Source organism: Myxine glutinosa, chromosome 1 (assembly GCF_964187855.1).
Source record: "Myxine glutinosa chromosome 1, kmMyxGlut1.1, whole genome shotgun sequence".
NCBI classification, from domain to species: domain Eukaryota; kingdom Metazoa; phylum Chordata; class Myxini; order Myxiniformes; family Myxinidae; genus Myxine; species Myxine glutinosa.
In genome coordinates, this window is record NC_136261.1 from 349,009,519 (window position 1) to 349,036,572 (window position 27,054).

The following is a 27,054-nucleotide window of genomic DNA, read 5'->3' on the forward strand; positions in this document are numbered from 1 at the left end:
TCAGCCTGCTTTCAGGTCGCTATGCTTGGGGGGCTTAATTCCGCCATTTTGTCCGCTCAACTCAACTATGCCTTGCCTCAGAACAGGTCGGTTTCTGTACAATAAAGCTTCATAACTTCGAATGGTAATACAGCTGATCTTCATACCTATGAATTGCTGTACTCCTGTATACATCACAATGCTGAAAAACGCCAGTGTTCGTACCTCTGCTTAATTTCTGCAAAGCTTGAAAATCTCTTCACCTGAACCAAATTTCCAAATTTTAACTGCGGAATTGACCGCAGCAACAGTTTCGACCATGAACCCCCCCCCCCCCCCACCTGCCCCAATCTGATTTGTTTTCATAATATGACCCGTCACTTCCACATAAATAGCTACATCTACAAATAATGTCCAACGACCCCGTGTTGGAATTCCAGCATGTTGGTTTGAGATTTGAAAAGGATCAACTGACATTTTGTGCTCCGTGTGACTTGATATATTTGTGAATTGGATTACGTCAATTCCCACATAAATTCCGATTTGCAAGACCTTTGTTTGAAGGTAAACCTTTGGGTTTGTAGTTTTGATGTACTTTATGCGTGCATGTATAGATTACTGCAACAAATTAACCAGCAGGATTGACGTGAAGGCTTCCGCAGCACAGCTTGGATACTCCGTGGGGAAATCTCTGTGTTATGAAGGCAAAATAATTGGGAGGATTAAAATGATTAAAGCAACAACGAGACGAGAACTCCAAGCGCTCATCATCGAATGCCTGATCTTCATAATTAAGAATCGCTAATCGCTTGCTAAGCCAGCCGTTCCTTATCAACCATTTCATTGAAGTGCTTGCTTGAGTTCTTAAGTTACCTGTCGAGTGCTTGACAATCTTATTGGTAACTATCAGGGTTACTTGGGAGTGGGCGGAGTGGGCGGGGAACTGAGAAGGGACGGTAAGACAGCTGGCTCGGAGGGGGAGCGGAAGGGTTTATTTACAATGGTCAGTTGAGGGTCACCTGCGTGTCCCTGCACCGTATTCCTGCGTGTCGTAAGAGGCGACTAAAAGGGTTGGCGTCAGGAAGGGCATCCGGCCATAAAACATTGCCTCAAAAAGAGAACCATGACAATGACAACTACACATGGGCAGGGTACAGCCCGAAGTGCCCCGTGGGGGACCTCACTCACTCTCGTCAAAAATCAAGGTGGGGAACTCGATCGAAGCAAGGGTGGAAATCACTCCATTTATGACGACGAAACGTCTGATGCCCCACGTGGAGATCGGTTTCTGAGGTTTGGGACATGGAATGTAGGGACAATGACAGGGAGATCAGGAGAAGTGGTGGAAGTATTGGTCAGAAGAAGAGTGGACATATGTTGTGTGCAGGAGACGAGATGGAAGGGAAGTGGTGTGAGAATGGAGAATGGTGAAGGGTAGGCAGGGACAGAAATACAAGTTTGTGTGGCAAGGGTGCCTGGAAGGCGTACATGGTGTTGGTGTCCTGTTTTCTGAGGAGTTTGTAGACAGTGTGGTGAGTGTGACGAGTGAGTGAAAGGTTGATGATGGTGAAAATGATGATCGGAAAGCTCTTGGTGAACGTCATCTCAGGATACGCTCTGCAGGTCGGTTGGAGCGATGAAGAGAAGGACAAGTTCTGATGTGCAATAGAGAAGCTGATGGAAAATGTGAAAGTTAAGATAGTTGTTGTGGTAGGAGGAGACCTAAATGTGCATGTGGGAAGGCATATAGACGGTTTTGAGGGAGTTCATGGGGGTTACGATATGGTGTGAGGAATGGAGAAGGTGAAAGGATTTTGGAGTTTGCTGATGTAGCTGGTTTGTTGATTTGTAATACTCAGTTCCAGAAAGAGGATAATAAGCTTGTTACATACATGTCAAGTGGGTCGATGACAACCGTTGACTTGACTACCTGATGGTGCGTAGGCGAGATAGGGGGCACCTCCGGAACACAAAGGTGATCCCGGGGGAGGAAGCTGTTTCACAGCACAACGTGGTTGTCTGCGACATAAGGGTGAAAGGTGTGAGGAGATCTCGGCGGGTGAAGTACCAACCGAGAATGAAGGTGTGGAGGTTGAAAGAGGCGACGGTGAGGGAGGCATTAAAAGAGAGGCTGAGTATGGTGGAAAAGGCATGTTGGAAAATGTTAGCAGAACGCTTGGATTCGGAAGAGGGTCAGAGAGTGGTATTCAGGATTGCAAAGCAGATAGCGAAAGAGAGGTGTGATGTGATGGGGGTGAGTTGCTTAAAGGATGAAGTGGGACAAATCGTTGTGGACCCAGATGGAATTAAAGGAAGATGGAAGAGATATATGGAAATGCTGTTGAATGCAGAGAATGAATGGGACGGCAACATCGAGAGTAACCCAGTTTTAGGACCGGCAGAGAAGATAACTGAGAAGGAAGTTGAGGAAGCGATAAAAGCAATGAAGAGTGGAAAAGCGGGATGGCCGACGGAAGTTGTGGGAGATATGTTGAAGGCAGCAGGAAGTTGGGGTGTGAAGAGAATGACAGAGATCTGTAATCTGGTGGTGAAAGAAGGCCGCATTCCAGTGGATTGGGAACTGAGTGCCCTCGTCCCTCTATACAAGGGGAAAGGTGACCCTCTGGAGTCTGGACTGTGGCTCGTATCGAGCGATAAAGTTATTGGAGCATGGAATGAAGGTATTGGAAAGGGTGTTGAAGAGGAGGATAAGGAAGAAAGTGAAGATCGACGAAATGCAGTTTGGATTTATGCCAGGAAGAGGAACGACAGACACACTTTTTATTGTAAGACAGTTGCAGGAGAAGTACATGGAGAAGAGGAAGAAGTTGTTTCTTGGGTTTGTTGATCTGGAGAAATCATTCTGTAGGGTTCCAGGCGAAGTAGTGGCATGGGCATTGAGGAAGTTAGGAGTGGAGGAATGGTTGAGAGGAGTAGTGATGGCAATGTACGAAAGAGAGTGCACAGCTGTAAGGACGAAGGATGGGAGCAGTGGTGAGTTTGAGGTGAAGGTGGGAGTGCATCAGGGGTCAGTACAAAGTCCACTCCTATTTGTGGCTGTGATGGCGCTGCTGGCTCGGCATATATTGGAGGGTTTACCGTGGGAGTTGTATGCAGATGATCTGGTGTTGATTGCAGAAAGTATGGATGGACTGGAGGAGAAGATGAACAAGTGGAAGAAATGTATGGAGACAAAAGGTCTGAAGGTGAATATCAGAAAAACAAAGGTGATGGCAAGTGGTAAAGCATGTGGTGAGGTGGAAAGAACTGAGGAGTCGCCGTTTGCTGTGTGCAGGAAGGGTGTCGGAGTGAACTCCATTCAATGTACAATGTGTGCTGCGTGGGTTCATCAAAAATGTAGTGGTCTGAGAGGGTCATTAACCAGTGTGGCAGCTACATTCAAGTGTAAGGTGTGCATAGAGGGAGCTGCAGATGGAGGAAATGTTGAGTTGGATCTTGGAGACGGAGTGAAGATGGAAGGTGTGAAAACATTTTGCTACCTAGGAGACATGTTGAATGGAGAAGATGGATCAGACTCGGCAACGGTTGCTGGAGTGAGATGTGCATGGAACAAGTTTCGGGAACTGAGTGCCGTGCTGACAAGGAGGGGAGTGTCGTTGAAGCTGAAGGGAAAGGTGTATGCTGCATGTGTGAGAAGTGTTATGATTTATGGGAGCGAGACATGGGTAATGAACATAGAGCAGCAACGAAGGCTGGAAAGGGTGGAAATGCGAATGGTTCGGTGGATGTGTGGAGAGAGAGGAAGACAAATGATGAATTGCGAAAGATGATTTGAATAGACCCTGTGATGGATGCTGTGAAGAGAAACAGGTTGAGATGGTTTGGTCATGCGTTGAGGAAGGATGAAAGTGACTGGTTGAGAAGAGTGATGGAAATGAATGTAGAAGGAAGTAGAGGACGGGGAAGACCGAGAAAGACTTGGCTAAAGATGGTGGAAGAAGAATTGCAGGCAAGGGGGTTAACAAGGGGAGTTGCAGAAAATAGGGCAAAATGGGGAAGATTGTCATGGGGCCCACAAGGCTAACCCCCACTCTAGCAGGGAAAATGGCCTTAAAATGCCTGTTGTTGTTGTTGTTGTTGATGGGATGCTGGTTTGGGTTTATATGAAATGGTGAGTTGAGGCAATGCCATTTGGTAAACGGGTCTTAAAGGGTCTAGGATCTTCCAGGTCTAAAGGGTCTTCCAGGTCTAAAGGGTCTTCCAGGTCTAAAGGGTCTTCCAGGTCTAAAGGGTCTTCCAGGTCTAAAGGGTCTTCCAGGTCTAAAGGGTCTTCTAAGTCTTGAGGGTCTTGAGGGTCTTCAGGATGTTAAGGATCTTTGGGGTCTTAAAGTGCTTAATGGGTCTTGATGTTCTTGGGGGTCATAGCGATATTTGGGGTCCAAAGGATCTTTGGGGTATTCAGGATTTTAAAGTGTCTTAAGGGTGATTGGGGTCTTTATGGGTCTTAAGGGTGTAGTACTGGTGAAAAATTGAGAAAACTACATAGGTACCTTTGAGAGGCCTTTACACAAAAACAAAGTCAAGTTAATATCTAATTTTCAGTTTTTCTTGAAAGATATAATCTTGGCTTTAACTCAGACCAGTTTCAACGCTTCTTTGTCATATTACATGCATATAATTTGCATAAATAAGACCGTCAATAAAAAACAAGGAAAAACAAAGAACACATTTCTACTTCTATCTTCTATGTCACCTATCATTCTTTTCACACAAAACTTGGTACATGTATTATACATGTGTTACTCTACTACCTGATGAGAGGATTTTGTGAAATTATGTCAAATGTTCACTAATTAGCTAATTATGCCAATTACCAGATAAAACTTGGTTGTCCTTCAATAAATCCACAATGGCTACTCCTATAAACAAAAGCCTTCATCATTTTAAAGGAAGTGATATTCTGAATATCCTGTCCAAATTTCAGCCCAAAAGAATGATGCAAATTAAAGTTATAACAAATTTCATGCAAAATATTATATTTCTTGTAAATTGCGTGTAAAGATAACATTAGATATTTGAAAGGAAATACTGAATGAGTTTATACAATACGTATGAATCTAAACCGTAAAAACATAGTTTTAAAAAAAAGAGGCATATTGGAAAGTTCACCAGTACTACACCCTTAATAGTGGTATGGGTCTTATGGGGTCTAATCTCCCAAGCATGTAAAAGGTCTTCTCTCAAGCAGGTAATCTAATCTCTCAAGCATGTAAAAAGCATGTAAAAAGGGTATTATGGGAAACAAGTCCTTTCCTGCTTGTGAGGAAAAGTGGAGGACCTTGTCTTTCTGACAAGTCATGAGGGGTGGTTCCCCCCCCCCCCCCTCCCCCTCTCCCCCCACCCTCCTCCCCATTAAACAGGACGCTTGGCCAATGGTGAGTGAGAGGGGAGGGGACGGCATGTCATATAATAACACACAAGCCAGAGGTGATAAAAGTTGGGGGACCAAAAAAAACCCAGCTGGCCCACCGGAGTTCTCGGTGAAGTGACCCACCGGAATCATAACCGGCAACTTGGATGCACCCGCATTGCCACAACACTGGTGTTGAGGATTTCTGGACTCCATCCTATTCCTAATGCTCATCATTGATCTCTCTCGCTCTCTGGAAAATCCTCTCGATCCCTTTGCTGATGACTCCTGTGCCGTGACATCCCTCGTCCTCCTCACAGATGGGCAGCAGCCTCTTCCCTCTCCTCAGACCTTGTCAAAATCACAAACTGGTCAAATACCTGCAATATGTCTTTCAATCTGAGAAATCCCACACACTCGCTCTCTCTCTCTCTGTCGGAAAGGACCGTACCACAAACCCACCCATCTACCTTGTCAGCACCATCTCAGAGGTTCAGTCACTCAAACTCTTGGGTCTAGCTCTCAGCCATGATATCTCTTGGGCAAGCCACATTTCAAAGTTGGCCTCCAAAGCCAGAAGCCAACTGGGCATCCTCCGTGATGCAAAGTCAGTCCTTGGCACACCTGAGCTCCTGTTCATCTACAAGGCCTTCATCCACCTCCAAACTGCTCTCCTCTCTACACTAGCTTCCCTGCTTCACATCTTGCTCATCTTGACACCGTGGAAACCAAGACCTTCAAGATTATTGGAATCTCCCACGATAAAGCTGAGTCTATGGGTCTATCCATGCAGACAGGTTGGTGGTTTCCCTGTCTTCTACCGCCTCCTTTCTGTTCTTGCTTCCTCTGCTCTCTGCATGCTCTGTCCCCTCCCCACCACCCATCCCCATCCTATTCTGTGGTCGAGGAACTACTTAATTTCATTTGAATGTTATACTTTGAACACGAATTGGAACACGATCCTGTAGCTTGGCTTTGTACGTACTTTGGCTCTGACTTTGGCAAATTGTGTGGAATCCCATCCTGATCGTGCATGCACAAAAAGGAATAAGCAATTGCTTCCGTCTGTCTGCCTGTCTGGCAGTTAAGATTGAAAATCATTCCATGCAGGAAACTTACTGTTACGCAAACAATAGGCACGTAACTGATTGAATTGAAATAACTAATTGAACGTGTTAAATAAAGCGATCTAAAAGACAGTGCATCAGCGGTGTTAAACCACTGAATAAATGTTTGTTCTTTTCTTACAGCCTTTCAAACTTTTATTTTATATTTAATTGAGTGATATATTTGAACACTGCAGGACTCAATTCACACTGTTTGCACTTCAAAAAAACTTAGCCTTCAAAATTCTTAGCCCCATTTATCTTGATTCTTGAAGAGATGCCAAAGGGAATTTCTCAGCCAAAATGGGTTCAAATGGAAGCCAATAGGTACCCAAGTTGATTATAAGTTTGAAAATGTGGATGCTCTTATTTCTTAAGCCTTGGTGCAACTACCAGGTTAGGATATGGAAGCTGGCGCATGTTGCAGAGCCTTCTGTACTGTTACGGATTCGTCACTTCCGTTGTTGTGGTTTTCATCCACTGTAAACATTTTTGGTTCCATGTGCTATTATTGTTATCGTTTAAGTGAAATGGAGATAACTGTTTTCAAAGGGTAAAAAAAATTAATGTTTTAAAAGAAACCGGAAACGGGACCGAGAGAAAACCGGATGAAGAAGAGAGGAAGAAGAAGCAGAGCAAGTGAGGTCGAGAAGAAGCCGAGCTGCTTTGAGGTCTTGAGCAAACGCTGGCGAACGGGGGTCACGAGCGAACTTTGGGTTTCCTGGGAAAGGGATTCCTGTGACAGAGTGGTTATCGCTGTGACAGATAAACCTGCGTGACAGGTTTTGCGGTTGATTCCGAAGAGAATCATTGGAGTGCAGGTACGCCTCCAGAACGGGCCCGTCGGCCATTTTGCCTCGCTCTCGATTTCGCATCGCTCCAGGCTTTTCACCTCACTTCAGCCATTTCACCGCACCCATTCGTTAACGTGGTTTGCGTGTGTAACGTGGATTTTGAGTGGGAATTTGCGGTTCGCCGTTTGGGAGCCGTTGAACGTTCATACCCGAAGGTGTGATTTTCCAGTTGCCTCTTGAGGGCACCTTTGCCCATCTTTGGCAGCGTGACTGTCAGCCGAACGGGATTCTGGTCTCGATACGACATCGTTCTTACGATCACCGGAGCGTGGATCGACTTTGGCTTGATGCCGGGACAGAGACTTTGGGAATGTTCTTTTCGCTCACTTGGAGCACAGTGAGTTATATTGTACGAAACTGATGGTACCATCATAGGAATGATATATTGGTTGTACAATTGATTAATATTGTTCTTGTGCTGTTATTCTTGTGTGACCTTAATACAATACTTGTTTGTTGGTAACAATTGGTGTGGTTTCACCATTGATCTTTGACACACAGAATAACACATCTTTCTGCCGTGACTCCTTTTGGGGCTCGGAGGTACACCGTGACCGGGGTTTGGGGAGGAGCACGTAACAGTACCCAACCCAAACGATGGACATGGGTGGACGTTTGAAACCGGGATCATGCAGCCAAAATTGACTGATGGTGAGGTGATGCCACGGCAGTTGGTGGACATTCTCGAGGAAACGATTGAGAACGACATGGACAAATCAGATTGTGACAGTGAACTCGATGAAAGTGACCTCATTGAAGAAATGGGATCAGATAGTGATAGTGAAAGTGACAGTGATGCCTGAAGGGGTGACCGTAGGCAGGATTTACAAGACATTGGTGACGTGAACACTGCTTTATCACGATGAATTCAGTCAATCTGATAAATAGTACCCAATGTTAAAATTGGTTAAAAAGGCATATAAGTATGGATCCAATTGCATGTGCTGCTGTAGGCGTTGGTATTTATAAGTTCGTCCAACGGGAAATACAACACATTCACAGGAAATTTTACATAGTAAAATCTCCACTTATTGCAAAATGGGTGTGGCCTTTTAACCTCGGATGACGTCACTGATGACATAATCGGGCATTGGGATGCATCTGAGGGTAGGAATCATCAATACCAACATTTTGATGCCAAATTTGTCAAAATTGGATCGTTTGAAGTGACGTAATTAGACTTTGATTGGGTTTGCAGGGGTCAAAATTATCGACGGCATCGACGGCAAAAGCTGACGTGCCCAAGCTATTTGCCGTGCTGCCCCCGAACGTTTCATGATCACTACGGCAGAGTTGTAGTGCCCTTTTTCTTCAGTTGCTGCTGTGCCCTTTTTGTCAATAAAGCATAATAATAGAGACCAAAGTATGAATAAAGTAATGATGAAAACAACAAACTGACTTCGTCGGCTTTCGTTTTCTCAGTGCATGTCGGAACATTAGCGTAGTGAGCATATTCATTGTCTAGGCTACCTCGTTTCCCGTTCTCTTACTGAATACAGAATGTTGCAGTCCTACTATCGTCCTTGGGTACGGGAAACGAGGTTCAAGGGCATCCCATAATTTATATTGGCCCCGCCTACGACCATTCGTCATCCCATACGTCATCCAGCATCATCAATGAAACGCAAAGCATGGGCTACTATGAGCGACTGCTTGCTGTAAAGGCTTTGGACAGGGATTACAAGACCCTCCGTATGCTTTTGGACGACCTGGGCTCTGGTGAGAGAGAAGATACAACTGCAACAGTGTCTGCCACCATGAAGGGGCGCATCAAAGACTTGAAAACCCATAAATTTGCATTGTATCTGGCAGTGTATCAGGACTTGTTGCAAGAACTTTCAGTTCTGTCGAATAGATTCCAGGCAGAGGACATCCCCATCACCTCTGTGAGAGCCAGTGTTGAGGTTGCTGCTCTTGCCCTGAAGGCACAACTGGAAACTCCAGGCACTCATGTACAGAAGTTTGAGAGGGAAGTGCAAGAAGCCAACACTGACTCTGCCACTGAGGATGGGGACAATCAGACCAAGAGGCTGAAGTACAGGGATCTGGAGCTTTATGGTCCTAGAGTACCAGCTGTTGAGTTTCAGGCTGGACCCTTGTAAACTCTAGTTGACAAAGTGATTGATTGTTTGGACAAGAGATTTAACGACTTCTATGAGAATGAGGTCCTGATTGCGTTTGAGGTGTTTGACTCCAGCAACATGCCAAAGGGCAAGGACACCCTTGCTGCCTATGGCAATGCCAAAGTCACTTACCTTAGCAATCACTTTCAGCAAATCATTGAAAGAAATGGTTGTGATCCAAGTCAAATACAAAGAGAATGGCTGTCCTTGAAGCTTGACATCAGCAGAAATCATGGAGAGGAGTCCAATTTCCTCGGTCTATGGAAGACCATTCTGACAGAAAAGGGCCACAAAAACCCTAATATACTTCATCTGGTGCAGATCTGCCTTGTGTGCCCAGTGGCCACATCACATGTAGAGAGGCAGTTCTCAGCAGTGAAGTGCATTCTTGGGGATTGGAGGCTAAAACTGGGGTTGGGTATGCAGGAACACCTTCTGCGCATCAGCACAGAAGGGCCCGACCCCGACGACTTTGATCCTACACGTAGCGTTGCCAGGTGGCATTCTATGAGTGCATTTGGACATAGGCCTGATACACCCCTCTCCCCCAAGGGTGATTGAATTGTAATCATGTATACCTGACTCAAGACTGAGTCACTATTGAGTAACGATGATGTCTGATGATGATGATTATGATGAAAAAAGTTCAACTCTGTCAAACAAAAGTTAAACTTTGTTACATGGACATGATGACAATGCAGTTCTGACTGAGTTGAGTTGAGTTTTGAGAGAAATCAAATCTGAAACTGTTATTGAGATTCAAATTCTAAAAATACATTATTAAAAAGTTTAAGTTGATTTACTTGTTCTGTCAAACAAAGGTTAAACTTTGTTACATGGCCATGATGACAATGCAGTTCTGAGTTGAGTTGAGTTTTCTGAAACTGTTTATATTCTAAAAATACATTATTAAAAGGTTTAAGTTGATTTACTTGTTCTGTCAGTAACATTTCCCTGCCTGTTTAAGTTACCGACACACTTTGCCTTTGTGCCCACAAGAATAATTCTAGATTGCCTTGGTGCCCCCCAAACCCAAAAGAAAATGCCTTGGTGCCCCCCAAACCCAAAAGAAAATGCCTTGGTGCCTCAAAAATTTTGAAGTCATCAAAGGCAAACATTGCTGTGCCCTCCCTACAGAGTAATTCGACCCTGGGTTTGTGCAATTTTGCATGTTTTTTGGCGCAAAAACAGCCATGTTAAAAAATGGGTCAAAAACCATTGTATACCATGGCTTAAGAAATAAGAGCATTCACATTTTCAAACTTATAATCAACTTGGGTACCTATTGGCTTCCATTTGAACCCATTTTGGCTGAGAAATTCCCTTTGGTATGGTATGGGTGATGAATTTTCTGAGAATGGGTGTGATTTTAGGCAGGGGTCAAATTTCGTGATCTTTTGACCTCTGTTGACCTATTTACTGAATGCATTTGCATAAGCTACACATCGAATTGAAGGCCTAGCCAAGGCCAACATTTTAAGGGGTCATTTGTTATTCTACAATGATTCGTTGCAAAATTACAGCCATTTCAATATCCCCTACCCCTAATTCACAACCCGCGGTTAGAAAAATGGGCGTGGTCAAAAAGTCCATTGGGGGGTATCTTGAGACCCAAGTTTTTTTCCTGTAAGCATCATTTTTCCAACTCAATAGACCCAGGGTTGCATGAAAATAGCAAAGAAACCTAATATTGAGGGGGGTGCATGTGGACCCCCTCTAGCCCATGGTCTAATTATAAAATGGGTTGTGATGTCTGGATGTCCGTGCGTCCGTCCGTTAACTTTTTTGCTACTCCTCCCCTATCACCCGGCTGGTTGTTCTGAAACTTGACACATGAGCAGAAGACAGGATCCCGCACAATATTTTGGATCGTGGGAGCTCCCAATGGGGGGGGGGGGGGGGGAGCAGGAGGGGTTACTCCCCAAACTTCAGATCCCTACTCATCCCTTATTTACCAACCGATTGCTCTGAAACTCGATGCCCCGCAGGATTGCTTGGTCTTAGATTTTTTTTGTATTTGGATCATGGTGGCTCCCGGAAGTTCGGGGTTACCCCCGAAACTTCGGATCTCTACTTATCCCTTAGTCACCAATCATTTGCTCTGAAACACAATTCAGCCCTTCTACTCCATAGTCCACAGGATCGCCGGCTCTGAGATTTTTTTCAATTTTATATCAGGGGGCCGACTGGGGGATCAGGGGAGCTCATGGAGTGTGGGGGCATGGTTCCCTCAAGCCAGCAGTTGTCTGAAATGCAACCTCAAGAGATGACCGTTGGCCCACTCAGAGCTGTTGTTGTAGTTGGAAGCTTATAGAGGGGCCTTCTCCACTGTGCCAGGACCAGGTGGACTCTATCAACGGGATCACACCTGTTTCTGGAGTCGGCGAAGATGTCCAATGGCGTCCAGCGACTCCATCCATATGCACACTCTTCCGCCCTTCACCTTACCCCCAATCGATCCCCATAAAATCACAACCACCGTACACATGTAATCATAACATTTGGAAAAAATACCAGTACCAACAAACAATTATCACTTCTGTTCATTTTCCTCTCTATCTCTATCTCTATCTCTATCTCTATCTCTATCTCTATCTCTATCTCACTCTCGATCTATCTCTATCTCTATCTCTATCTCTATCTCACTCTCGATCTATCTCTATCTCTCGGACTGGCCCACTCTCGGACTGGCCCACTCTCGGACTGGCCCACTCTCGGACTGGCCCACTCTCGGACTGGCCCACTCTCGGTCTGTCCCACTCTCGGTCTGTCCCACTCTCGGTCTGTCCCACTCTCGGTCTGTCCCACTCTCGGTCTGTCCCACTCTCGGTCTGTCCCACTCTCGGTCTGTCCCACTCTCGGTCTGTCCCACTCTCGGTCTGTCCCACTCTCGGTCTGTCCCACTCTCGGTCTGTCCCACTCTCGGTCTGTCCCACTCTCGGTCTGTCCCACTCTCGGTCTGTCCCACTCTCGGTCTGTCCCACTCTCGTTTTGTCCCACTCTCGTTTTGTCCCACTCTCGGTCTGTCCCACTCTCGGGTCTGTCCCACTCTCGGGTCTGTCCCACTCTCGGGTCTGTCCCACTCTCGGGTCTGTCCCACTCTCGGGTCTGTCCCACTCTCGGGTCTGTCCCACTCTCGGGTCTGTCCCACTCTCGGGTCTGTCCCACTCTCGGGTCTGTCCCACTCTCGGGTCTGTCCCACTCTCGGTCCGTCCCACTCTCGGTCCGTCCCACTCTCGGTCCGTCCCACTCTCGGTCCGTCCCACTCTCGGTCCGTCCCACTCTCGGTCCGTCCCACTCTCGGTCCGTCCCACTCTCGGTCCGTCCCACTCTCGGTCCGTCCCACTCTCGGTCCGTCCCACTCTCGGTCCGTCCCACTCTTTCTCTTTCAATCTCGACCTTTTTTTTTTTCACATGACCTTTATTTGAGATCAAATGTAACATTTTGTTGTCTTGACTCCTGGCAGAGGCACCTCATTGACTCTTTCATGTCAAATTATATTCTCTAGTTCTCCTTTTTACCCTCTTTTCTCTTTTTTTTTTTGCCCAGCTTTTCCTTTTTTTTGCTCCTCTTTTCCTCTTTTCCCACAGCTTTTCCTCTTTTCCCACATCTTTTCCTTTTCCTTTCCACAGTGATCTAAGGCTCAGGGGAGGATTTGAGTATAACTCGCTTGCAAGACGAAGACATTAGGTGACATGAATGTACCAGTAGAAAATGAAGTCATACGAGATTTGAACTTGGGATCCCAGCATTTTGAACTGAACGTTCAAATGGAAACACCAAGCAGGCCAAAGCAGCCCACCAAAGTCATTCATTGTAAGGTATTATTTGAGCTCACAAAACCTCGTCACCGAATCTCCGCTGGTATGGTGAACGGCGGTTATGTATTTAACCCTTGTTTGTCTGTGAGCAAGATATCTCAAATAGTTGTGGACGGATTCGGGCGAAACTTGGTGCACAAGTTGGATGGGTGGCCAGGACAAATTGATTTGATTTTGGTGAAGATACAGATCTGAATACAGATGCTCTAATTTTCTAAATTACCTGTATTTTTCACCATTGAGGGAAAGGAACAAAGTTGATGTAAGAAGTGCTCGCTAAATGTATCAAGTTCGCATCATTTGACATCGTTTCCCTACCGTCCACCCCTTCCTTCTCCCCCCCGCCCCCCATTCCCACCTGAATGCATGCATACATTACCAATATTTAATTATGCTTTATTTTGTGGAACTGAAAACTAGTCTTCGTGAAGACTATTGTCAATTTGCATCGGTGGACAACTATAACAATTGATGACTTCAACAAGACGTTCATCGGAGTATGCTTACCACCTGGGGGGGGGGGGGGGGGGGGTGAGGGGAAGTTGACGTTTCGGGCATTAACTCTACCTTGGAACCCCAAAAAAATTTTGGACGAACAAACAGTGCATTAAATATCAAACCTACCCAAAAACAAAATGAATATATAATCTGATGCTCCACTGTTTATGCTCCAGACCTAGAGAATTATGTAGCCTGTACCTTCACTCAAATAATATCTGTCATGCTTTGTTACTTGCATTGTCTGTCGACATTTCATTGTTTCTTAAAATCGTGCCAAAATTAATTGCTCAATGTGGGGAATTTACAGCTAGGGGGCGCCTGTGCACCTTTTGGATGTCAGAGTTTGAGCACATTTCAATCGAAGTGTTGGTATCGTAATGGATTCCCAGACTGACGATGGAGTAATTGATTCCTGGTTTAATTGGAATCGTTAATACTCGAGACTATCGTTGTGTAAGCAATTCATTTTTCGCTCACCTGGAACGTAGTTCCGGGGAGCTCATGGGGATGGTGCGTCGTTCGTCTGTCAGTCCGTAAACACTTGCAACTTCTTCTCCGAAACCGCTGATGGGATTGTGGCCAAACTTGGCGAAAATTATATTTGGTATGTTGCAACTCAAGTTTGTTCACAGCATGAAAAAATTGCGGTCTTAGGGGTCAAAGTGGGCTCAGGTTTGAACCCACCCCGCCCTCCCCACCCCCCATAAATTGATATTTGCTCTCTTCTCCTAAATTACACACACAATTTCGATGAAAGTTGACCACAACCATCATCACCCATGATGTACCAAGTGTATTCATGGCATTAAAATATCGAGGTCTACAGAGAGAGGGGGAGGGGTGTATTTGCTTTTTTCTGAAAAACCACATACAATTCTGATGAAAATTGACCACAACGTCCCCGTTCAGTTCACCCGTGATGTACCAACATTTGTTCACGGAATAAAATAAAAAATTGGGGTCCAAGGTGGTCTACGGGAATGGGAGCGGAGGGGGAGGGTTGGCCCCCAAAATAGGTATTCACTTTCTCACCAGGAACTTGTCTTTATGTAAAAAGTCTTTTTGTTTGGGGAAACCCAAGTTTTTATTGGATGCTTTCAGCCGACAATAAAAGAGAAGAATAAGAAGATCGCTGGTTGTTGTTATCGAGTGATATTGAGTTTTTGTTCTGTTGTGCTTTAATTGTGATTCACCTGTTACGTGTGCTTCAATATTCATTTATCATGTGTCCCACCACTGCAGCTCTCCCCCTCTCTCCCCCCCAATCGCTCCTTAATGCATCACTTTGGCTTCTTCTCCTCTGCCCCAGCCTTTTTGAGTTAGCCATGGCTGCAGCTGGTACAGACTTTCGCTCGGACAAGCTGTGGGACATGTATATCAACTGGGAACGGGACCGTGGACAACTTCGCGATGTCACGACCATCTTTGACGTCTTGCTTGGTGTCCCCACACAATTGTACAGCCACCATTTTGACAAGTATGTCGCCCGTTGAAGGTTGCATTTTATGCTGTCTGAGTAAGTTATTCAGTTTCTGATGTAATTATTTAAAATCAGCTTGTATGCTAAAGCATGCAAGTTGAATGCTTAGATTTATTGCATATTTATATGCTGTTTGAATGTTGCATTACCTTCTCAATTATATTTTTACGTTTCTGTTATCCCACGCAGCTCTTGAATCCAAGGTCTTTAGGGTGGGGTGGGATATTTTGACACTTTTGAGAACAATGTGTTCAGAATGTTGAATTTGTAACAATTCCCCTCTGCCAAGGTTTTGTGCTGGCTTTGTTTCTTTATTTTATTTGTCTGGGTTTGTTTATTTAATTACCTTATATTTCCATCTTCAGGTTCAAGGAGCATGTGAGGAACAATCTGCCCAAGGACATAATGTCCACTGATGACTTCCTTGCACTGCGAGCGGAAGTTGTGTCTGGAGAGAAAAGTGTAAACACAGCGGGAGAGGAACTGGATCCTCCTGGTGGTGATAAACCTCCCGGAACTGTTCCTGTCGTGGAAAACGAGGTGCGGTGACACATTTGAGAGCAGTCTTAATGACGCAATCTAGCTCATTGGTTTAATTATGGTCTTCCATGTCCAAATCCGATGGTTCAAAAGTTCTCCGGTGTACACTCAGGTGAAAAAGTAAGTACACCCCATGTAAAGTTTTGACTTTTTCAACATATTTCAACATACAGCTATTTGATCTTCATTTCAACAATATTGATAGACAAAGGTGATATAATAGAACAAACTAGCAGAAGTACCCGGCATTGCCGGGCGGGGGAGGGGAGGGGAACGGGGGGAAGGGGAAGGGGGGGGGAGGGGAGCAGCGGGGCGAGGAAGAGGGGGGAAGGGGAGGTGTGGGGTAAGGGGAGGGGGGAAAGGGAGGGGGAGGGGGCGGGGGGAGGGCCAGTCAACAATGACGTTGCAGTTCTCATGGTAGGAGAGCAGCACAACAATCGCGACATCGGCCTGCATCTTCGCAACAACAGCATGAAGCGGATTTTGGAGACTCACCGATCCTGTGATGCCCTCCAGTACTGGCGTTTCTGGGCGGGGGAAGGGAGACCCGTACATTCCCAACCCGTACATTCGCCCTCTCGACGCAAGCTCACTCGGACAAAAGCCTCGCACAAATTACACCTTGAAGGCCCAATGGCCATGTCTATGCCACAAATCAAGTACGTGAGCGAGTCCGGCGCACTGAATTGAAAATATATAGAACGCTCATACTCCGTGAAAAGTGTAGCCGCCGTGTCGCCATCTTGGTTAGCACGACTCGACCGCCTCGCTTCGCGGATCTCGTTTGTTTTGAACGTGTCCCAGATTTTAAAAGCCAGACAACTGTTAAAATGCCATTTTGTGCGGCAATAAATTGCTCCAATCGGTTAAGGAAGGGTTGTGGAAAGACGTTTCACAGCTGTTTCAAAGACGTTTAATTCATATCGCACAAAATCGACAAAAATCGACACAAAACACGAACGCACAAAAGGTGAAAAAACGCAATCGCTTTTCGATCTGAATTACGTGCAAACGCGTGACGGAAATCACCATCGCCCAGCATCGAGTGCCTCCCAAGATGGCGCCCGGTAGCTGCATCTCCACCTATGTGGTGTGAATGGCAATGGTCATTCTATATATTTTCAGTTCAATGGTCTGGCGGCGAGCATGGAACATCACGTGATCGCTCTGAGCGAATCAGCGAGCTGCTCTGGCACAGGCTGAGATGCCGTGTATAATGTTCCTCGCTGAAATGCGCCGAGGTAAATATGAATAACAAATATGGATCTCGTCAAATATTTTTAGGTAGGCCATGTCCTTCCCAGGCACAATGGCCATGTCTATGCCAAATATCAAGTACGTGAGCCTCTCCGTTTAGCAGTCTATCGGTCTCTCTCTCTCTCTCTCTCTCTCTCTCTCTCTCTCTCTCTCTCTCTCTCTCTCTCTCTCTCTCTCTCTCTCTCTCTCTCTCTCTCTCACACACACACACACACACACACACACACACACACACACACACACACACACACACACACACACACACACACACACACACTGTTTTATTTATATAGATATCATGAAACGTTTACATTTTGTAGTCCATTGCATAATTTAAATAAACATAAATGCAAATTTCGCATGTGGAAAAAGTAAGTACACCCCTACATTTATCACTACTTCAAATACCTAAAATTAGAATCAGGTGCACCAGCTCAGGTGCAGATGATTAGAACATCGTTAGAGAGGATCTTGGAGGAACCTGTCTTATTTAAACCTCAGACATTTAGGTTGGTTTGATCTTTGTTGTTGAAGTGTGCAGCGTCACCATGCTGTGATCAAAAGAGCTCTCTCAGGCCTTCAGAAACAAGGTTATAGATGCCTACGAGTCTGGGAATGGATTTAAAAAGATCTCCACACAATTTGAAATCAATCATTCATTCGACTGTCCGGAAGATCATCTACAAGTGGAGAAGATTCCAAACAACTGCCAACTTGTTCAGACCAGGCCGCCCCAGCAAGTTCAGTCCGAGAGCAGACCGCAAGATGCTGAAAGAAGTCTCTAAGAACCCCAGAATGTCATCACGGGACCTACAGGTAGCTCTTGCCACTGTTGATGTCAAAGTGCACGAGTCTACCATTAGAAAGAGGCTGCGCAAAATTGATCGACATGGGAGGTGTGCCAGGAGGAAACCTTTGCTGTCCAGAAAGAGCATCAGGGCAAGACTAAAGTTTGCCAATGAACACTTCGGCAAAGACCAGCACTTCTGGAACAATGTGCTCTGGACAGATGAATCAACGGTCGAGCTATTTGGCCACAGTACCAGAAGACATGTTTGGCGAAAACGAAAGACAGCATTTGACCACAAGAACCTGATATCAACTGTAAAGCATGGTGGTGGAAATATTATGGTTTGGGGCAGCTTTGCTGCATCAGCGCCTGGGCAGCTCACCATCATATAATCCACTATGAATTCTTCATTGTACCAGACGGTGCTTGAGGATAATGTGAGGATATCTGTCAGAAAGTTGAAGCTCAACCAAAGGTGGACCTTGCAACATGACAATGATCCTAAACATACCAGTAAATCCACCAAGGAATGGCTGAAAAGAAAGAAATGGAGGGTTCTGAAATGGCCAAAAGCCCGTATCTAAATCCCATCGAGATGTTGTGGGGGGATTTGAAACGAGCTGTGCATGCACGAAACCCCTCAAACATAGCACAGCTGAAAGAATTCTGCATGGAGGAGTGGGCAAAAATTTCTCCCAGTCAGTCAGAGACTGGTAGACAGTTATAAGAAACGCCTACTTGAGGTGGTTTCTGCCAAAGGGGGCAATACCACCTATTAGAGCTACGGGTGTACTTACTTTTTCCACATGCGAAATTTGCATATATGTTTATTTAAATTATACAATGGACTACAAAATGTAAATGTTTCATGATATTTGTTATATTATATCACCTTTATCTATCAATATTGTTGACATGAAGATCAAATAGCTGTATGTTGAAATATGTTGAAAAAGTCAAAACTTTACATGGGGTGTACTTACTTTTTCACGTGACTGTACATTGGTTCTTGTTCGTTGGCATGACCCTCGTCAATATGGTGACATACAAGATCAGGTTGGCATCATGAATTGGGTATTGTTGGCCGACAGTGTAGCTCAGAGATTGATACTCACCTTTGAGCGGTCTTTCTATGGGTTTGATTTCCAACCAGATTATAAATTACCTTCCTGGTGCTTCCCAGATGGGGTATTAAATCATGAGTATCAAATTTTTGTCATTTGTTAAACCGCTTTCACTGCTGGACGTTGTGTTCCACAATGCCTTTCCAAGGAATAGGCTATTTTGTGCTGGTTTCCTGGCCAAATTTTAAAATTTCTTCACTGATCCCTCACTAATGAAGGAACGAGCAGCCAGGCCATACTTTGTTTGTATCCTGGTCAAATATACATTTGCTGGACGGACAGTTTTGTTTTCTTATTTTGCCTCATCGTGACCCTATCGTTGAGAGAGAGGAAGACAAATGATGAATTGCGAAAGAGGATGGGAATAGAGCCTGTGATGGATGCTCTGAAGAGAAACAGGTTGATATGGTTTGGTCATGTGTTGAGGAAGGATGAAAGTGACTGGTTGAGAAGAGTGATGGAAATGAATTTGGGAGATGGGTTGAGGACGGGAAGACCGAGAAAGACTTTGCTTGAGGTGGTGGAAGAAGAAATGCGGGCAAGGGGGTTAACTAGGGGAGATGCAGAAAATATGGCAAAATGGGGAAGATTGTCATGGGGCCCGCAAGGCTATCCCCTGCTCTAGCAGGGAAAATGGCTCTAAAATGCCTGTTGTTGTTTGTTGTAGTGACCCTGTGATAAGTCACACTGTGCACTTGGGTTTTTTTTTCTGTTGCAGGAAGACTTGGAAACGGAAAAGTTGAGAGAGCGTATCATTGCGGCCCGGCAAGAGGTGCACATGCTTAATGAGCAGGAAGTCAGCAAGAGGTGGAACTTCGAGGAGGGCGTAAGTTTCATAGTCGATCGTGTGGTGAGGTTTCTGCCTTCATCCTGGGATAAAATACACTTGTATGAGGGCATGTTGAAAAGTAATGCCTCCTATTCTTTTTCTCCCAAAACAGGTGAAGGTATTCGAATGAAACAAAGGCAGATGCTAACATAGATCTTTATTCTACCATGGTGCATATTTATTTCTCAACACACCACTGTGGTTTACACATTTCTGCCAAGGTTCAAGTGGTTTTGTGATGCTGTCATGATAGAACTGTGCATTCAGCTGACTTAAACAGTACTTCTCCAGTCAGTCACCCCGACTCTCATCTCCAGTCGGTCACTCCATCTCATCTGCAGTCGGTCACCCCGTCTCATCTCCAGTCGGTCACCCCGTCTCATCTCCAGTCGGTCACCCCGTCTCATCTCCAGTCGGTCACCCCGTCTCATCTCCAGTCGGTCACCCCGTCTCATCTCCAGTCGGTCACCCCGTCTCTCGTCTCCAGTCGGTCACCTCGTCTCTCGTCTCCAGTCGGTCACCCCGTCTCTCGTCTCCAGTCGGTCACCCCGTCTCTCGTCTCCAGTCGGTCACCCCGTCTCTCGTCTCCAGTCGGTCACCCCGTCTCTCGTCTCCAGTCGGTCACCCCGTCTCTCGTCTCCACTCGGTCACCCCGTCTCTCGTCTCCAGTCGGTCACCCCGTCTCTCGTCTCCAGTCGGTCACCCCGTCTCTCGTCTCCAGTCGGTCACCCCGTCTCTCGTCTCCAGTCGGTCACCCCGTCTCTCGTCTCCAGTCGGTCACCCCGTCTCTCGTCTCCAGTCGGTCACCCCGTCTCTCGTCTCCAGTCGGTCACCCCGTCTCTCGTCTCCAGTCGGTCACCCCGTCTCTCGTCTCCAGTCGGTCACCCTGTCTCTCGTCTCCAGTCGGTCACCCTGTCTCTCGTCTCCTGTCGGTCACCCTGTCTCTCGTCTCCAGTCGGACACCCCGTCTCTCGTCTCCAGTCGGACACCCCGTCTCTCGTCTCCAGTCGGTCACCCCGTCTCTCGTCTCCAGTCGGTCACCCCGTCTCTCGTCTCCTGTCGGTCACCCCGACTCTCGTCTCCTGTCGGTCACCCCGACTCTCGTCTCCTGTCGGTCACCCCGACTCTCGTCTCCTGTCGGTCACCCCGACTCTCGTCTCCTGTCGGTCACCCCGACTCTCGTCTCCTGTCGGTCACCCCGACTCTCGTCTCCTGTCGGTCACCCCGACTCTCGTCTCCTGTCGGTCACCCCGACTCTCGTCTCCTGTCGGTCACCCCGACTCTCGTCTCCTGTCGGTCACCCCGACTCTCGTCTCCTGTCGGTCACCCCGACTCTCGTCTCCTGTCGGTCACCCCGACTCTCGTCTCCTGTCGGTCACCCCGACTCTCGTCTCCTGTCGGTCACCCCGACTCTCGTCTCCTGTCGGTCACCCTGACTCTCGTCTCCTGTTGGTCACCCCGACTCTCGTCTCCTGTCGGTCACCCCGACTCTCGTCTCCTGTCGGTCACCCCGACTCTCGTCTCCTGTCGGTCACCCCGACTCTCGTCTCCTGTCGGTCACCCCGACTCTCGTCTCCTGTCGGTCACCCCGACTCTCGTCTCCTGTCGGTCACCCCGACTCTCGTCTCCTGTCGGTCACCCCGACTCTCGTCTCCTGTCGGTCACCCCGACTCTCGTCTCCTGTCGGTCACCCCGACTCTCGTCTCCTGTCGGTCACCCCGACTCTCGTCTCCTGTCGGTCACCCCGACTCTCGTCTCCTGTCGGTCACCCCGACTCTCGTCTCCTGTCGGTCACCCCGACTCTCGTCTCCTGTCGGTCACCCCGACTATCGTCTCCTGTCGGTCACCCCGACTATCGTCTCCTGTCGGTCACCCCGACTATCGTCTCCTGTCGGTCACCCCGACTATCGTCTCCTGTCGGTCACCCCGACTATCGTCTCCTGTCGGTCACCCCGACTATCATCTCATGTGATTCACTCTTCACAGCATTGACAACATGATGCCTTCTGCCATCTTGACTTGCGTAGCACTGAGACCTCTTGTGTCTGAATCATGAAATTTCACACCCAATGGTGGGAAGAACTAATCTGCGGCATACACTTTGTTTCATTAAAATATCGTTCTGTTTTGGAGGAAAAAAATAGGATGAGAATTGGCGTGACCTTTTCAACATGTCCACGTTTATTTTTAGTGTGGGCACCGTGGCTAATGGAAGAGCATTGGATTCATTTCATTTCTTATTGCTCCCAAGAATAGCAAATGTTCCCTGACTTTGGGGTTTCATCCACCCTCTGCCTCCAAGTTCCCATCATCACGTCTACCCCACGTGTCCACTTTAATGATGTTAACCAGGTAGACTTAACTGCTAATGTACTATGGAAGAGCTTGCTTCATCAGTTACTTGAGGTTAAAAAAGGCTAAGGGTTATCTCACGAACCAAACAGCATCACCCCACCCCCTGTTTTTTCCTTCAATTGTCCTTTGATACAGTGTAATAAAAAAACAAAAACCAAGTGGTCTACCCAAGAAGAATTGTTGAAGTTGTAACACCTTTGACTGTTTTGGGAGAAAATCCAGCAACGATTAGATTTGGCCATTTTGGCGCGGCCAATGAAGCAAAATATTATGAGAGCTAAGGCTATAGTCAAGGCCGCTCCTACAAGAATGTGGGGATAATCACCGCTATTAAAGAAGTAGTTGGAGTCATACATTAAATGTATAGTGAGGACCATGGGAGTGAAAATTCCCTTTTCCTCATGTGTGCTTTGCAATATGGATTTCAGCCGAGTTTTGAAACCAATTAAGCGTTTTGTTTCATATGTGGGAAACGAAGATGATCCTCGTATAAGTTTGCACAGGTGGAGTGGAGAACAGGCCATCCTCGTACACTATTGCAGGGCTCAACATTGACTTTTTCCCATCGTGTCCAATGTCTATTCGCGATGTTGGTTTTAGATTCTACCTGTCCCTTCAAGCATTGCACCTGTTCAACTATTCGTGAAACAATTTAAGGTTCGACTCTTATTCAACTGAACTTCAAGTTCAAGTCTTACAGGCACGCAGACTCGACGCTTAGTGACATGACGCTCCATTCTTAAACAATTCCGATTTGCTCATCATTTTTTTCTCAAGAGACATTCTGCTGCATTCCTTCTTGAGCGAATAAAACAAAGTTTTGAGATGAAACCTTCAAAGAATCATAATGGTATCGCCCCACATGCTTGCAGTATGACAACTGCTTCATTCATTTATCATGCCACCAAAACAAGACATGAGTTGACCCCTGGGACAACTCGTTTCAGACGAGGGAAATAAACACGTCTTTCAGCTGAACAACAAATAATAATAAAAGCAGGATGTGTTTTTGTAAGAAATGTATCACTTATAAATTGTTCTTAAAAAAAAAAAATCAATCTAATAGCTTCTTCTTCTTTTATATGCAACATGACTGCGGGGTAGCATCATTGTCTGAGGGCTCGGCTGTGCCACTGATGCAGTGCCCCCTGTGGGTTAGAGGAATCCGTGATTTGTTCAGGACGGTGCAAAAGCTCACCTACTCTTCACAAACAGCACCGTGGGATCTTTAACCTGCACGAACTAATGCCGGCAGAAAGGACGCCCAGTTTAACGTCCATTAAAGGGACGACACGAACATTGATGAATCACCCTGCCTATGAAACACCAGGATGACAGTTTGCAGCCGGGTCGGGATTCAAACCCAGGCTAAACGGCTAAGAGTCGAGTCTGCATGCCTCTAGTCGAGGCCATCCTGTCAGCTCCGGACACCTTTTGTGTGGTGTATACACTCTTTGTGCATACGTATATGTTTCAACGTTCACTGTACTTTGGTTATACAACTGTTGACATACAATGCACTTCATCTTACTTTTACGTGCTCGAGGATAACCCACTTTCTCAGCAGTGCCACTGAAAAATGCTGCTTCTCATGAACCGTTACAACATACTGGGTGATAACTGCAACGCATTCCAACCGATTAGATAACGTCAAGGAAAAAGCTTACCGAAAACTTGCCTTTGCTTTCTTTCTCGAAGGAGAATTCTTTAAATATTTATCCCATTTTATGATGTTGTTCAAGTGTTGTCTTATTTGAAAACCACAAACAGCCTCACCATTTGCTTAATTTATTTTTACTTTGTCCAAGAGCTGCAGATATGTTCAGGAGGAGAAAACGAAACTCCTCTTGCTTTAAAAATACATCCGTAAACAGCCAGCAGTTGTTTTCATCGAAGAGATCCATTCCTGCTGCCACCGTTACACGTCTTAAAATGGTATCTTGCCCATGCAATGGCACTGTACCAGCTTCATCCGCCCCCTTACCTGCCGTGTGTGTGCGCGTGCATGCACGGTCTCTTCCTCTTGTTGCTCAGAGGTTGGGAAACAATTCCCATGGCTCTCGATTCGTTTTATCTGCTTATACAAAATAAAAAAGACAGTAAATAATTCACACCGTTTCCTAACTTCCTTGTGTGAGTGCTTGGTTTCTCCTTGGCTTAAAGTAAAATGTGCTGCCTGGCGTTAAGTTGTTTTGCCCAGGACAGGTGCCAGAATATGGGTTTCGATTCGAGATATTGAAACCGTCAGTGATGCATGCCTTTGCTTTGCGGTGTTTTGATCTCAGTGAGGCAATGGCGTCGAGCTTTTCTACCCCTCCACCAGCTGTGCAGTGTGCAGATATGATTTCGGTAACAACACCACGAACAGGCTGCGCTGCAATGGAAACGCAGAAGCTAGTTTTGAAAGTTCCAAATCTCAACCTTCGGAAATGGACTGATAAGTAAAATGAGCACACGAGCGCCAATCTCAAATGGCATTTTTCAAACCTCTTTCAGTTTGGTGTGCTTCTCGACGCAGGATTAGATCAAATCCATCCGCTCTAAATCTTTCCCTGAAGTTATCTTTGGCTTTGCTTTTCAAATGTGCTGAACATCCTTTAAAATAATTTTTTTGCGACGTAGCCCGTAGGTCAAGGCCTTCGAGAACAGTGTTTGTCCGTTTGTATGCATGCATTTATGTATGCATGTCCCTCACAAACGTCAACCAATCAGAACTGAGGATCTGGTTTATTAGTAGGCTCCCGTCGCTACACTTAGGGGTCTAATCAAAAGACGGCATGTTCCTCACAAACATGTTACATGTATATCTATGAATGTGAACGAGGATGCAAAACGAAGTAAGACACACTCGATTGTTATTGTGGCTGTGGTTGTTGTTGTTTGTGTGCTCTTTCTGTGTAGTTATATATATATATTTTTTTCTATTGCTTCGCAAAATATCACTACGGTATATATAATTTTGTGTGCTCAAAAAATTTAATACTTAAATATTTGCTGACTGGTATCCCCACCCAGGTAATACCATCCTCTTCAACTCGTGTCAAACAAGCCCGGCTGCGCTGTTAGATTTTGCGGTTTTAGTTTTTACAAATTGTGATGAAAGGTTTGTGGAGTAGCTTCGAAGATATTTTGCTTGCAAGCGAGAGAACATCACGAGAGGTCAACGTACTCTTCCTAGCAATTTATCAAGACGTTCTCGGACGATGGACAAATCGAGACAGGATGTGGAGTTTTAACCCGATATCTTGCCAGCCATGAGCCACCGGCCGAGATGGGAACACCAAACGGGCCAACCAGTGTATAATGGTACTTGAGCGATGCACCACTTCATTGTGTCAGCCTCAACCATAGCAGGTGCTTGCTATATGTGAATGAAATGAATGAATGAATGAATGATCGTTTTAAGGCCATATTCCCCGCTGGAGCAGGAGTTAGCCTTGCGGGCCCCATGACAATCATGGTTCCCTGTTTGAGGCAATGTTTTTATGGCCGGATGCCCTTACTGGCGCCAACCCTTGGTCACGCTCTTAGGATGCGCAGAGATACAGTGTACCTATTCTAAACCGGGGTACACACCGGGATCATTCATCCCAGCAAGCTGGTACTCAATTTGCCGACCTCGGAAGGATGACAGGCTGAGTCAACCCCCCTGGTGTTAATTCAGCGATCGACTGGCATTCGAACCCAGGATCCTAGGATCCCAAGCCGGCACCCTAACCGCTAAGCCAACACCAGGCTCTGTGTTGCTATATGTGTTCTGTTTAAAACATTTAACGTTTCATTGAGAAAACTAACTTTGCAAGTCTTGTGGTCAAAACCAGTCCGTTGTGGAATCTGCTGTTTTGCAACAATCATTCGAGAAGAAAGTCACCGGCAGGCCTGAGCAAGTGAGCATAGACATTCCAACTAAGATTGGAGCGCTCAGTATATGTATAAATGCTCACTGGATCGCTCTCAGCAAGCAAAGTGTGAAAGGTTGGGGGACTACTATTCATCATTCGCAGGTATGGTTGGAGTAATATGGGGCTTTAATGAACAACTGAAGCAACCGTTGTTTGTTGATGTTTACCCCTAAGACCTTGCAGCCACTTGCCGACGTGTTTTTGTTGTTTGTGCACAGTCGTGTTTCGTTGCCTTTTTTGATGTGCAGTACTCGCAGCTTTGAAACGTTTCTTACTTTGTTGGCATGAGTAGTAGTCCAAATGCCATTCCTGGTTGGTGACATCCAGGCCTGTACTAGAAGTCACCTTTTATGAATGCTGGTCGTTTTATTTATTTATTTGACGTCTCATGATGTTGTTGTTGATTGTTATCGGCCCTCGTGGCGAATCAGGTAAAATTACCTGATTTTATTCTGACACAGCTGGAATTTGGGACATTAACATCCTGAGCCATTAAGCCACTACAAAGCTTGTAACATCTTATCTAACTTGTTAAAATCCAACTTTTTGCTGTCGGCAGTGCTCGTTTCTGGTGCCTGACTGGCTCAAATATCCCGATTATCTTCCTTAGCAAAATTTACTGGGTGGGGGTCAAAAGGTCAAGTATCAAAAATTGCAATTCCAGCTACATTTTCAAATGGAACTTTGGATATGCAGTCAACATTGGAGGACGCATGAAGTATTTAACAATTTTTTTATATATTTGACCCCTGGTTCATGCATGGGGGAATGGGGACTTGGAGTCACAGGGGTCAAAAAACGAAAAAAGAAATTTAACTCAAAGTTTAATAGAGGGTCATTACTGGTGGAACCTTTTGCCATCTTTTAACTTTGCTTTAGGTGGGAAGTATAGGGGTTTGCGATGGCACGCCATTGACTTCGCTATAGTTTTCTTTTAATAATCCATTGGTGCTGTTCTGCTCTCCTTTCTGGAAAAAATGACGGTCATACTTTATTGGACTGAAGAGTCCTAATAGAGCAC

General features: G+C 45.9%; 1 protein-coding gene across 6 annotated transcripts in view; it reads left to right on the forward strand.

Annotated features, from left to right (window-relative positions):
• PRPF39 (pre-mRNA processing factor 39) overlaps positions 1–27,054 on the forward strand; it is a 94,688-nt gene that overhangs the window by 51,404 nt on the left and 16,230 nt on the right. For 3 of the 6 annotated variants that reach the window (XR_013621815.1, XR_013621816.1, XM_068098704.2), the window contains exons 5-7: positions 15,066–15,233; positions 15,602–15,776; positions 19,666–19,797. Coding sequence is in view for 2 of the 6 variants with exons in the window: in XM_068098704.2 (XP_067954805.1) it covers positions 15,066–15,233; positions 15,602–15,776; positions 19,666–19,797 (475 nt within the window). In the remaining 4 variants the exon portion in view is untranslated. The remainder of the gene's footprint in view (positions 1–15,065; positions 15,234–15,601; positions 15,777–19,665; positions 19,798–27,054) is intronic. The other 3 variants (XR_013621817.1, XR_013621818.1, XM_068098713.2) reach the window with 1 other exon arrangement.